Source organism: Pleurodeles waltl, chromosome 7 (genome assembly GCF_031143425.1).
Source record: "Pleurodeles waltl isolate 20211129_DDA chromosome 7, aPleWal1.hap1.20221129, whole genome shotgun sequence".
Classification (NCBI taxonomy): Eukaryota; Metazoa; Chordata; class Amphibia; order Caudata; family Salamandridae; genus Pleurodeles; species Pleurodeles waltl.
Genome location: NC_090446.1, coordinates 1,051,386,529 through 1,051,398,895, shown reverse-complemented (window position 1 = coordinate 1,051,398,895; position 12,367 = coordinate 1,051,386,529). Strand labels below are relative to the sequence as shown.

The 12,367-nt window shown below is 46.2% G+C and overlaps 1 protein-coding gene across 1 annotated transcript in view; it reads right to left on the bottom strand.

Annotated features, from left to right (window-relative positions):
* SMURF2 (SMAD specific E3 ubiquitin protein ligase 2) overlaps positions 1-12,367 on the bottom strand; it is a 708,378-nt gene that overhangs the window by 94,912 nt on the left and 601,099 nt on the right. Inside the window, exon 15 of the mRNA XM_069199920.1 lies at positions 7,253-7,390. Within this exon, the coding sequence (XP_069056021.1) occupies positions 7,253-7,390 (138 nt within the window). The remainder of the gene's footprint in view (positions 1-7,252; positions 7,391-12,367) is intronic.

Sequence of the window (12,367 nt, the reverse complement as noted above, 5' to 3'; positions counted from 1 at the left end):
GAATCAGCAAAATAGCATGTACAGTTTTGGCAAAAATGTCAATAAGCTATTTTAAAAATAGTGCAAATTTCAACAGTTCCTGGGGGAGGTAAGTATTTGTTAGTTTTGCAGGTAAGTAAACCACCTACAGGGTTCAAAGTTGGGTCCAAGGTAGCCCACCGTTGGGGGTTCAGGGCAACCCCAAAGTTACTACACCAGCAGCTCAGGGCCGGTGAGGTGCAGAGGTCAAAGTGGTGCCCAAAACACATAGGCTTCAATGGAGAAGGGGGTGCCCCGGTTCCAGTATGGCAGCAGATAAGTACCAGCGACTTCAGAGGGCAGACCAGGGGCGTTTTGTAGGGCACCGGGGGGGGACACAAGTCAGCACAAAAAGTACACCCTCAGCAGCACGGGGCGGCCGGGTGCAGAGTGCAAAACAGGCGTCAGGTTTGCAATAGAGTTCAATGGGAGACCCAGGGGTCTCTTCAGCGAAGCAGGCAGGCAAGGGGGGGTTGAGGGCTCCTCGGGGTAGCCACCACCTGGGCAAGGGAGAGGGCCACCTGGGGGTCGCTCCTGCACTGGAGGTCGGATCCTTCAGGTCCTGGGGGCTGTGGGTGCAGGCATTGGGTTCTTGGAAGCAGGCAGTCGCGGTCAGGGGGAGCCTCTGGATTCTCTCTGCAGGCGTCGCTGGGGGGGATCAGGGGGGTCAACTCTGGCTACTCACAGGGTCGTAGTCGCCAGGAAGTCCTCCCTGTAGTGTTGGTTTTCCGCAGGTCGAGCCGGGGGCGTCGGGTGCAGAGTGGAAAGTCTCACGCTTCCGGCGTGAAACGTGCAGTCCTTTAAAAGTTGTTTCTTTGTTGCAAAGTTGTAGCTTCTTTGGAACAGGGCCGCTGTCCTCGGGAGTTCTTGGTCCTTTTAGATGCAGGGTAGTCCTCTGAGGCTTCAGAGGTCGCTGGACCCTGGGTAGCGCGTCGCTGTTGCAGTTTCTCTTGAAGTGGGGAGACAGGCCGGTAGGGCTGGGGCCAAAGCAGTTGGCGTCTCCGTCTTCCTGCAGGGCTTCAGGTCAGCAGTCCTTCTTCGTCTTAGGTTGCAGGAATCTATCTTCCTAGGTTCTGGGGGGCCCTAAATACTCAATTTAGGGGTGCGTTTAGGTCTGAGAAGGTTAGTAGCCAATGGCTACTAGCCGTGAGGGTGGCTACACCCTCTTTGTCCCTCCTCCCTGAGGGGAGGGGGCACATCCCTAATCCTATTGGGGGAATCCTCCATCTGCAAGATGGAGGATTTCTAAAAGTCAGAGTCACCTCAGCTCAGGACACCTTAGGGGCTGTCCTGACTGGCCAGTGTCGACTCCTTTTCTCATTATCTCCTCCGGCCTTGCCCCAAAATTGGGGCCGTGGCCGGAGGGGCCGGGCATCTCCACTAGCTGGAGTGCCCTGGGGTGCTGTAACAAAGGGGGTGAGCCTTTGAGGCTCACCGCCAGGTGTTACAGTTCCTGCAGGGGGAGGTGAGAAGCACCTCCACCCAGTACAGGCTTTGTTACTAGCCACAGAGTGACAAAGGCACTCTCCCCATGTGGCCAGCAACATGTCTGGTGTGTGACAGGCTGGTAAAACTAGTCAGCCCACACTGGAAGTCGGGTATGTTTTCAGGGGGCATCTCTAAGATGCCCTCTGGGGTGTATTTCACAATAAAATGTACACTGGCATCAATGTGCATCTATTGTGCTGAGAAGTTTGATACCAAACTTCCCAATTTTCAGTGTAGCCATTATGGTGCTGTGGAGTACGTGTATGACAGACTCCCAGACCATATACTCTTATGGCTACCCTGCACTTACAATGTCTAAGGTTTTGCTTAGACACTGTAGGGGCATAGTGCTCATGCACCTATGCCCTCACCTATGGTATAGTGCACCCTGCCTTAGGGCTGTCAGGGCTGCTAGAGGGGTGACTTATCTATGCCATAGGCAGTGTGAGGTTGGCATGGCACCCTGAGGGGAGTGCCATTTCAACTTAGTTATACATACAGAGCCAACTTCCTTCAGTTGTAAATGCGATTTTTGGTAATTTATAGAAAACCCTAGTTTGTGTAGAGTATCTATTACATATTGCGCGTGAATTTGACATTGTTATTGAGTGTTGGCTTTTATTAGCCAATCGTGCAGATACGGGAATATGTGCATGTTATGTCTCCTTATATGAACTGCTGTTACAGCTAGGCATTTTGTAAATACCCTGGGTGCTGCTGTTATTCCAAATGGCAACACTTTGAATTGGTAATGTTTGCCTTATATTACAAACCTGAGTTATTTCCTGTGAGATGAGATGGATGAATAGGTATGTGAAAATACGCATCTTTTAGATCCAGTGTTGCCATGTATTCCCCTTGTTTTAGTAAGGGAACTACGTCTTGTAGTGTTACCATGTGGAAATGATCTGATTTGATGAAGAGATTTAACGTTCTGAGATCTAGAATAGGCCTTAACGTTTTGTCTTTCTTTGGGATAAGGAAATACAGGAAGTAAACCCCTGTTCCTTTCTGGTGATAAGGTACCAGTTCTATGGCTTGTTTTGCTAGTAGTGCTTGGACCTCTATTTGTAATAGGTCTAAGTGTTGTATTGACATGTTGTGCGTTCTTGGGGGAACATCTGGAGGGAATCTTGTGAACTCTATACAGTAACCATGTTGGATAATTGATAGAACTCATGTGTCCGTGGTAATGTGTGCACAATTGTTGTGGTATTTTGTTAATCTCCCCCCAACCGGTGATATGTGTTGGGGAAGTGTGACATTGAAGTCAATGCTTGCTACTAGGGGTTTGCTTGGCAGGTTGAAATTTCCCTCTTCCCCTTGGGAACTGTCCTCTGTAGGAACCATGAAACCCCCCTCTCTGGTACTGAGACTGGTAAGTGGGTTTTGTTTGGGAAGTGGATGGTTCTGAGGGTTGGTGTCTAAACCCTCCCCTAAACTGTGGTTTCCTAAATGTTCCCAGGTATTGAGAGGAGTAGAGTGCGCCCATGGCTTTGGCAGTGTCCGTGTCCTTTTTCATTTTTTCTATCGTGGTGTCCACCTCCGGCCCGAATAGCTGATGTTGATTGAACGGCATGTTCAATACCGCCTGCTGTATCTCTGGTTTAAAACCAGAACTTCGCAGCCATGCATGCCTTCTAATTGTGACTGCTGTATTGACAGTCCGTGCCGCTGTATCAGCAGAGTCTAGTGCAGAGCGGATCTGGTTGTTTGATATGGCCTGTCCTTCTTCCACCACTTGTTGGGCACGTTTTTAATGCTCTTTCAGTAGATGATGGATGATGTCTTGCATCCCGTCCCAGTGTGCTCTGTCGTAGCGGGCAAGGAGGGCTTGTGAGTTGGCAATACGCCATTGATTGGCCGCTTGCGATGCGCCACTCTTTTCCCTGCCGCGTCGAACTTACAGCTTTCCTTATCAGGGGGTGGCGCATCCCCTGATGACTGAATTTGCCCGTTTTCTTGCAGCCCCCACTACCACTGAGTCCGGAGGGAGCTGTTGTGTGATAAACACATGGTCTGACGGGGGTGGTTTATATTTTTTCGCGACCCTTGGTGTGATGACTCTCCCTTTTACTGGCTCTTGGAAAACCTGTTGTGCATGTTTAATCATGCCCGGTAACATTGGCAGGCTTTGGTACGATGCATGCGTGGATGCCAGAGTGTTAAACAGAAAGTCATCCTCCACTGGTTCTGAGTGCATTGTTACATTGTGAAATGTTGCTGCTCTGGCCAGTACCTGCGTCCTCTGGAGGTGAAGGTTTTGTTGGATAACACTCTGGACTGTTGTCCGAAACTGGTGGGTCGGTTAGATCCCAGGGGTCCGCATCGTCCTGTGTCATCCCAGTATGTGTGGGTGACTGTCCCATTGGTGTACCCACTGGTGACAACTGCGGTGATTGAAGTGGGGACGTTTGTGGTGAGAAATGTGGGGGTGGTGACTTTTCTCTAACCACCTTGACTTTTGGTTGCATCTCAGTCTCATGAAAAGCCAGTTTTCTTTTGAACTTGAGCGGAGGGATGGTTTGTATTTTCCCTGTGTCTTTCTGGATTTGTAGCCTTTGCTGAGTTTGGTCAAGCTGTTCCAAATCCAGTTCCTGCTTGAATCTGTGCCTTTCGTTGAGCTGTAGAAAGAGACCCTGCTCTTCCGTGTAGGAAGTCTTTTTCGGCTCCGAAGCTGTTTTTTTCTGTACCAAAACCCCGATGGAAACTGTTGGTCTCGGTTCCGAGAGGCTTTTTCGAGGTTTGCTCGACTCGCCCACTCGATGCAGACTCTTTTTGGTGCCGGTTTTACGACCCGAGTCGGAAGTCGTCGGCAATATTTTGGCCTTTTTCGGTGCCGATGTTACTTGGTCACCGTCTTTTCTGTGGGTCGAGACATGGCCTTCCGGCAGTGGCGTCCCGAGGCCTTTTGTTTTTTTATCTGACCTTGGGTGTGGGACAGGGCAGGTGTACTCACTTTTTGTGCTGCCGTCGATGGTCGATCTCCGTCAGAGTCATCCAAGTCCGAACCCTGAATGGATATTCTTGTTTCTTCTTTCTCGACGTCGAGGTGTTGTGTCGGCTTTGACGCCATCTGTAACCGTCTTGCGCGCCGATCTCTTAAGGTCTTCTTGGATCGAAACGCTTTGCAGGCCTCACAAGTATCCTCTCTGTGTTCGGGCAATAAACACAGGTTACAGACCCGATGCTGGTCTGTATAAGGATACTTGGGGTGACACTTCGGATAGAAACGGAAGGGGGTCCGGTCCATGAGTCTTTGACGACGGGTGTGGTCGGGCCGACCAGGCCTTGGTTAAGTGCGGAAGCCCCGAAAGGCCGCCGAAGCGGTCTTGTTGTCGGTGCCGATGTGATGATACTAAACAGGTCCCAAACGCAAACAATACTGATGGATTTTGATGATATTCTAAGTTTTCCCGATTCGAATTACGGAGCGAAGAGGAACACGTCCGAATCCGATGGCGGAAATAAAACAATCTGAGATGGAGCCGACGCCCATGTGCAATGGAGCCGTAAGGGAGGAGTCACTCGGTCCCGTGACTCGAAAAGACTTCTTCGAAGAAAAACAACTTGTAACACTCCGAGCCCAACAGTAGATGGCAGGAACAGTGCACAGCATGTGTATCTGCAGCTACACATGCCATCGAACATATATATATATTGTGTGTGTGTGTGAAAAGGGTTTATACTTACTTGTTAAATACCTATATTTCCATGGTAAAGGCTTTCATTGTAAAGGCAGAATCGCTGTGGCGGGTGGGAGATCTTTCTCCTTCCTGGCAACCAAGACCTGGAACTCCCTCCCCACCAGCCTCAGGACCACTCCGCCTTCCGGAGACTCCTAAAGACCTGGCTGTTCGAGCAGCGATAACCCCCCCTTTTCCCCTAGCGCCTTGAGACCCGCACGGGTGAGTAGCGCGCTTTATAAATGTTAATGATTTGATTTGATTTGTAATAACTTTCTTTGTAAAGACCTTTCACTGGAAAGGCATTTTTGTTAGAATGCTTGCGCTATAAAGCCATTCGGTGTAATGGCATTTGGGATTCCATCATACATTCTCCCAATATAGAAGTCTTCATTCCTGCAGCTGCACTTCTGCACATCTACCTTCCAGCTGAGTCCATCCATTTGCTTTCCTTATTAGGAGGAATGGTACAGGAAGGCACAACAGCATAAGACTGCCTTTCCACCAACACTGAGACAGGCTCTTGGATTTTTTTCTGTAGATTAGATGCGGCAGACTTTGCAGCAACGAGATTCAAAAACTGCTTTGCAGGTTCTTTAATGTCTGGTACCAATTGCCCCGGGTCTAGAAAATGTTCTCTAATGTAGAGTTCTAAAAATAACTGGTGTAGTAGGACTTGGTAAGGGAATACTTAAGTCTGCCACACCCCCTACCAACACCTCCTTAAAATGTGTTTATGTCAACTATAGGAAACACTGGAACATGGGGTTCTGACAGAAAATAAATGACAAGCACTCCTAGGCATAAAGGACGAGTGTGATGGATTTCAGGTCTGAAAGATTTTTAATTCAGAAAAGACAAAGATAGAGCGCAGAGCTCCAGGATCCTGTTGACAGGAAAAAAAAAGTGGTGACAGGACTGCGACCTCTAAGGCATGATGGGACACTGAAGGAAAGGTAATGCCCTTAAAGGTACAACAGTTTTATTTTATCTTTTTAAATCATTGTTTGGTGCAGAATATCTGCTGGCAATGCCCTTCATACCCTCCCCCCCCCCCAAAAAAAGGTTTATGAAATAGGTTTTGTGGTCAATATTCTTTATTTAGTGACTGTTTATGTTAACTAGGGGCCTTTTAATAAATGAAAAATACATTACATTTTACAATTTTTAGCATTTCAAATGCTGAAAAAACAACTATTTTTTCTACTTAAGTGCAACTTTTCTACTGTAAATCTTTGTATAGATGTGCAATTTTGTTCAGTATATTTGGCAAAGTGCTCCTGAATCCTGAGCAGAGGTAGGACAATTCAGTGCTTCTGATTATTGATGAGATCCCCTGAAAGAGAACACTGGCTACATTGTTGTCATGGATGATCCAAGAAGCATCAGAGATCGAAAAAAGGCAAAAAGTAACTGAGTTTGATAAATTACTCTGATATTGTTTCAATACTTTCTACAGGGTTTCTTTGTCAATTCTTCAATTTTACTTGAGCTGAGGTTTGTTTCAATTGTACTCCTGCTCAGCTGGGGGGGTGCAAATGAAATGTTTTCTTTTTTTTAACGTACTCCCTACTAATTCTAACATCCTCTTCTGATCCTACAATTGCAACATCTGATGTTTTTATATACAAGATTCCCTACATCTACTTCAATCAGTTGAGACACATATTTAAATACAGTTTTAAAGCATGAAGTTGATGTCAAATTTCAAAAACAGTCTTGTTTTCTCGTCACAACGTTCTAAATCTGAGAACTTCTACATGAAGGAATTCATTACATTTTAAAATGCATTTTTGTTTTGTAAGCTTAACTCCATGTTTACAAATGGCATGGCCGAACTCCATGCTACATAAATAGGAAACCCAAAGCCCATGAATATTTAACTGCCTGGTTAGAAGTAAACACTGTATCCTAGTTTAAACTTACTGATTATTCATTTTAAATTAGCCAATTAAACACACTATATTATTACGTTACACAAATTCAGCATCAGATCAAAATCTCTTTAGCGTGCTAGACTTGTGCTGCCAACATGTATTTAATGAAAACATGTTTCTTACCTGACATATTCCTTTTTGCTCTCTTCTGTAACTGGAATGCTTTTGCCATTAGGTTTGAGCTCGTGCTGAATGAGTTCACCATAAGCATTGTGTTCCACACAGAAAGTATGATCCAAAACACCAGTGATATCATTCTCACTACGAAAAAAGTTCAATGAAAGTTACAAGTACTCTATGTGGAAACACAGATGCAGACCAACTCTGACAGAATCATTTCAATTTGCATAGCTGTATATTTTTACTTTGAGTTTAAACTTCAAAATGATTCTGACAATGACATTAATAAAATCATTCACTTGTGTCTTTGTGGAGCACAAATCTTGCCAACGAAGCTGAAAAGCACCTAATATAGCTCAAGTTGAATTACAACCAACAGTGAAATAAATCATTAAGAGAGGAGAAGGAAAGGAAAGATTTCTATGTGGGGCTTTCTGTGCCAAAGGAGATTTTTTTTTAACAGAGGTGGTTATGATGTATTGGACCAGTGACTGTTATAATCTGGATGATTATTTAAAAGTCTGACTAATTCACTTTCGGAATTTCCATTGCAGGCGGGATTTGCTTCACATGGCTTGCCCAAGCAGCTTGATATTTTCTCAAGAGTCCACATGGCTCAATTACTAGTTATCAGTGTGGCACAGGCACACCTCTATAGCTGAGGCAGAATAAAATTTGCTGCATTATAAGAATGCTGCCATGATGGCAGCAATACTTGCCCATCACTCGTCCCCAAAATGGCTATCATCGGAAGCGTAACCTGCTGGGCGTAATCCATTGCAGAAATTCCAGTATGAGCGTGGCAGAGGCAGAATTCCTGTAATTGTGTGTGGGCACATAGAATCTACTGCAAAGAGGGGCACACTGTCAGTTCGCACATAACCGGAATCCTTAAATGCTTGGTGGGGCTCCTCATTGTTTAACTTTCCACTGAAAGCAGCTATCACATCTGCATGGTAGCATAAAACCCAACAAACATGGCTATGCATGCTGAGCTGTCATAATTTCTACCAGCATGCAGGGCACTCCATGATGAATCAGCTGCCATTGATGTGTCCACACACAATTACAGGAATTCTGCCCTGTACACGATGCCTATGCAACCTCTGTCGACGTCGAAGAGGCTAGCGGCAGAACGATCATCACCAAGACACTTGCCAAAAGCCCTGCCGATACAGAGACAATCAATGTTAAGACACCATTCATCAGAGTCAAGGTACTCGCCGTCAAAGCACACAATGTCTCACAGAAGGCCAATGTTGCCCCAAGTTACTCCAGGCTCGATATTTAGGCACTCGCCGATTCACTAGCAGTTGACAGACCCACCAGCTCGAGTGATCTCTATTATGACGTCAAAGCAAGGCTGATTTACGCCGCCGCAGAGGCAATCATCGATATCAAGAGATGTGCAACCTCACGCAGAGGTCTAGATCGATGTCTCACTCACAAATATAGACATTGCAAAACCGATTTCTTTCTTCAGAGGTCAGAATTTTGCCTACTTTAAGTACTTGTTCACCAGTGGCACCCAGACCTAAGTACAACCTTGATAAAGAGCGTGACCTTCATCAGAGCCCAGGGTATGCTCACTCTCAGATCTGCTTGCCATCCAGGGTATCTGAACATACACCTACTTCTAAACGTACTCCACCCTGTACGTTTTCACCTGAACCATCGCCTTCAATAGCTCGGGTGCAGAAAATACCGCAGCGAAGATCTAGAAGACCACAAATACAACAGTCACCGTGTAGGACTTCACAAAGGCAGAGGACAAGATCTAGAACTCCACATCGGAGAATACCGTCCAGATCTTGACGCTCCAACCTGTTCACATCTCAGAGACAGAAACAGGATTCCCTCCTTGGTCCACAACATCTTGTTTATCGTTGAGGTATTATTTGTCAACATTATTGGAATCACCCCCTAAAACCCTATTCCTCTGATTCCCCTCGCCCACCCCACCCACCCCCGGGAAGGCTCTTCCTGGTGGATAACGGCATCACTTTCAATTACATACTCATCAGAGGGGTAGCGAACTTGAATATTAACATTGCTACACCTGTTACTTCATCTTTGGTAATATTTGAAACTCCCCACCACAGAACGGCTTACAGACCGTTTCTGCCTCCGGTCCCGGGTCTTTTGGAGCCTGCCATGCACGTTTTTGTAATTCCAGCATCTCTGGGCTGCACCATCACGTATTCAGAAAAAATACAAAGCTCCTCACCAGAACCCTCTTTTTATATGATCTGATACTCCTCCAGATTCTGTGATCATAGCTGCTACAAGAAAAACACATTCTGCGATATCATCGTTGACAGTACCTCGAGATAAGGACCGTAAGCAAATCGAATCTCTAGGCAAAAAGATGTGTAACACCTCTGAATACTTTATGAAAGTTGCCAGTGCCTCTGCATTATTAAGGAGGTATGGCAGATCGCTTTGGGACTCTGTCAAGGTTCACTGAAAAGTTACCAAAAGAGGGTAGACAAGGCTTTCAAGAGGTTCTTGAAGAGGGTGGCTTGGTTGCAAACCAGGTCATCAGTGTTGCTGGGGGGGGGGGGGGGGGGGGGGGGGGGGCTTGGAGTACTGTGAAACACCTAGACGAGTGGCGCAAAATAACAAACGACAAGTGGGTCTTGAATATTGTTCAAAATGGCTACTCAATCAGGTTCAAGTCCACTCCTCTGGCTGTTCCTCCGAGAATAACATCCTGTCATCTGCAAGTTTTATTGCAAAGCGAAGTAGACATGCTGCTCCTAAAAGAAGCTATAGAGGAGGTTCCACTTTCTCAAAAGGGAAGAGGGATACAGTCACACTACTTTCTGGTTCAGAAAAGAGGCCCAACTCAAGAGAACAGACCATTTCTAGATTTAAGGTTTCTCAACAAGTACATTCGCAAGGAGAAGTTCAGGATGCTTACCCTGCACCAGATCTACCCCCAACTCCATCAGGGGGACTGGATGTACTCCATCAATCTTCAGGATGCCTGCTTCCACATTCAGATTGCCAAGAAACAGCAGAAGCTTCTGCGTTTCAGAGTGGCATCAAAGCACTACAAAGTGTTACCCTTCTGGCTCAAATCAGCACCTCGCACTTTGTCAAAGTGTATGGCAGTGGTCATTGCATTTCTGAAGAGGAAGAAAATATTTGTCTACCCATACTTGGACAACTGGTTAATCTAGAGCTCCTCCCCAGCGCTTAAGCAACAACATTCAGATCTGCCTTGAACCTCTACAAGGACTGTGCGTATTAGACAACTTCAGAAAGTCTACACAAGTACCAACTCAAAAACTGCTCTACCTAGGGGCGACTCTGGATACAAAACACACAAGAGTGCATCCTTCGGAGGAGAGGTTATTTTCAATCAACACAACATTTTTCACACTCCAGACTCATGGTTCATCGCCAGACAAGTATCATCGCTACTGGGGTCAATGGCCTCTTGCATCTTCATTGTCCCCAATGCCAGCCTTCACATGAGACTGCTACAACAAGCTCTGGAAGATCACTGGTCAAAGTGGTCTTATCAGTGGTCAAAGACGTCTTGTCACAAGTGGACAGACTGTTGCTCAAATGGTGGTTGCAGAGTCAGCACCTTCAGGTAAAGGTGCCTTTTCACCAAGAACCTCCCACACAGATTTTTGTCACAGATGCTTCCCTCCAGGGTTGGGGAGCGTACCTGGGCTCTTTGCAGATCCAACGATTGTGGTTGGACAAGGAGCAGCAGTATCACATACTGGAACATAGGGCACTCTATCTCGCTCTGAAGTCTTTTTATCCGCCCATAAAGTCAGACGCTCTCCAAACGGACAACACAACCACAATGCATTATTTGAACAAACACGGAGGAACTCACTCCCATGTTCCATCACTGGAAGTACAAGCCATTTGGAAGTGGCTCCTGGCCAGAGGTCTGACAATCTCCGCCATACATCTACAAGGAGAGTTAAAGACCCAAGCAGATTCTCTAAGTCACAAATTCTCTGAAGCTCACAATTGGATTCTGAACGAAAAGGTCGCTCAAGACATCTTTCGGGAATGGGGGCAACCTCAAATCAACACGTTTGCAGACTAAAACAACAAAAAATGCCCAGACTTCGCAGCCAGGTTCTTTCGTCCAGGAACAAAGGGAAATGCCCTTTTGATAGACTGGTTCAGGACATTTCTTTGCACCTTCCCCCCATACCGTTGATACCAATAGTCGTGAACAAGCTGAACAGATCCAGGACCAGAATGTCCGTGACAGCCCCAGAATGACCCCGCCAGTGGTGGTACCCGGATATTCTCCGTCTGTCGGAAAGGCAACACAAGAGACTGTCGTGCAGACCGGATCTTCGCTACAAGTTCAGAGGGCAGATTTTCCAGCCTATCCTTCTCTCGCTGAGCTTAACAGCATGGCTCCTGAACTCTTCCAGTATGGGCATTTAAGTCTCTCGCAGGAGTGCATGAACATTCTTAGGGAGTCCAGATGACCATCAACTAGGTGTTCTTACATGTTTAAACGAAAATGGTTTGACGTGGTGTGTTCAGAATGGCTTCCATCCTGTTTTAGTGCAAAAGGAGGTAATATTACCTGATCTCCTCCATCTAGCGAAATCTGGCCTACAACTCTCTTCTATTAGGCTACACCTCGCAGCGATTACTGTGTATGGGAAGTCCCCTACACAGAGATCATTCTTCCAACTACCTGTAGTGAAGGATTGTTTTTTACAGAGGGTTTAAAAAAAAAAAAAAAGTGTTTCCAACTATCTGCAACCCCTCTCCTCCTTCAGAATTTAATGTGGTACTTTCTAAACTCATGGGTCCACCTTTCGACCCAATCCACAAATCATCTTCACAACACCTTACCTGGAAAACTGCTTTGCTGATAGCCATCACTTTGGCGCACACAGTAAGCGAGATTTAATCTCTCTGTGCCAAAGAACCTTATACTGTGTTCCATGCCAACAGGGTGGTGGTGAGAAATCATCGGAGTTTTATTCCCAAGGTGGTGTCAGATTTCCACATTTTTACCCTAACCCCTTCACACCGGTGGAAAAGGCGCTGCAGGGTACTGAAATTCTATCTGGACAAGCGCAACACTCTAAGACAATCTGACTGTCTTTGCTAACTATG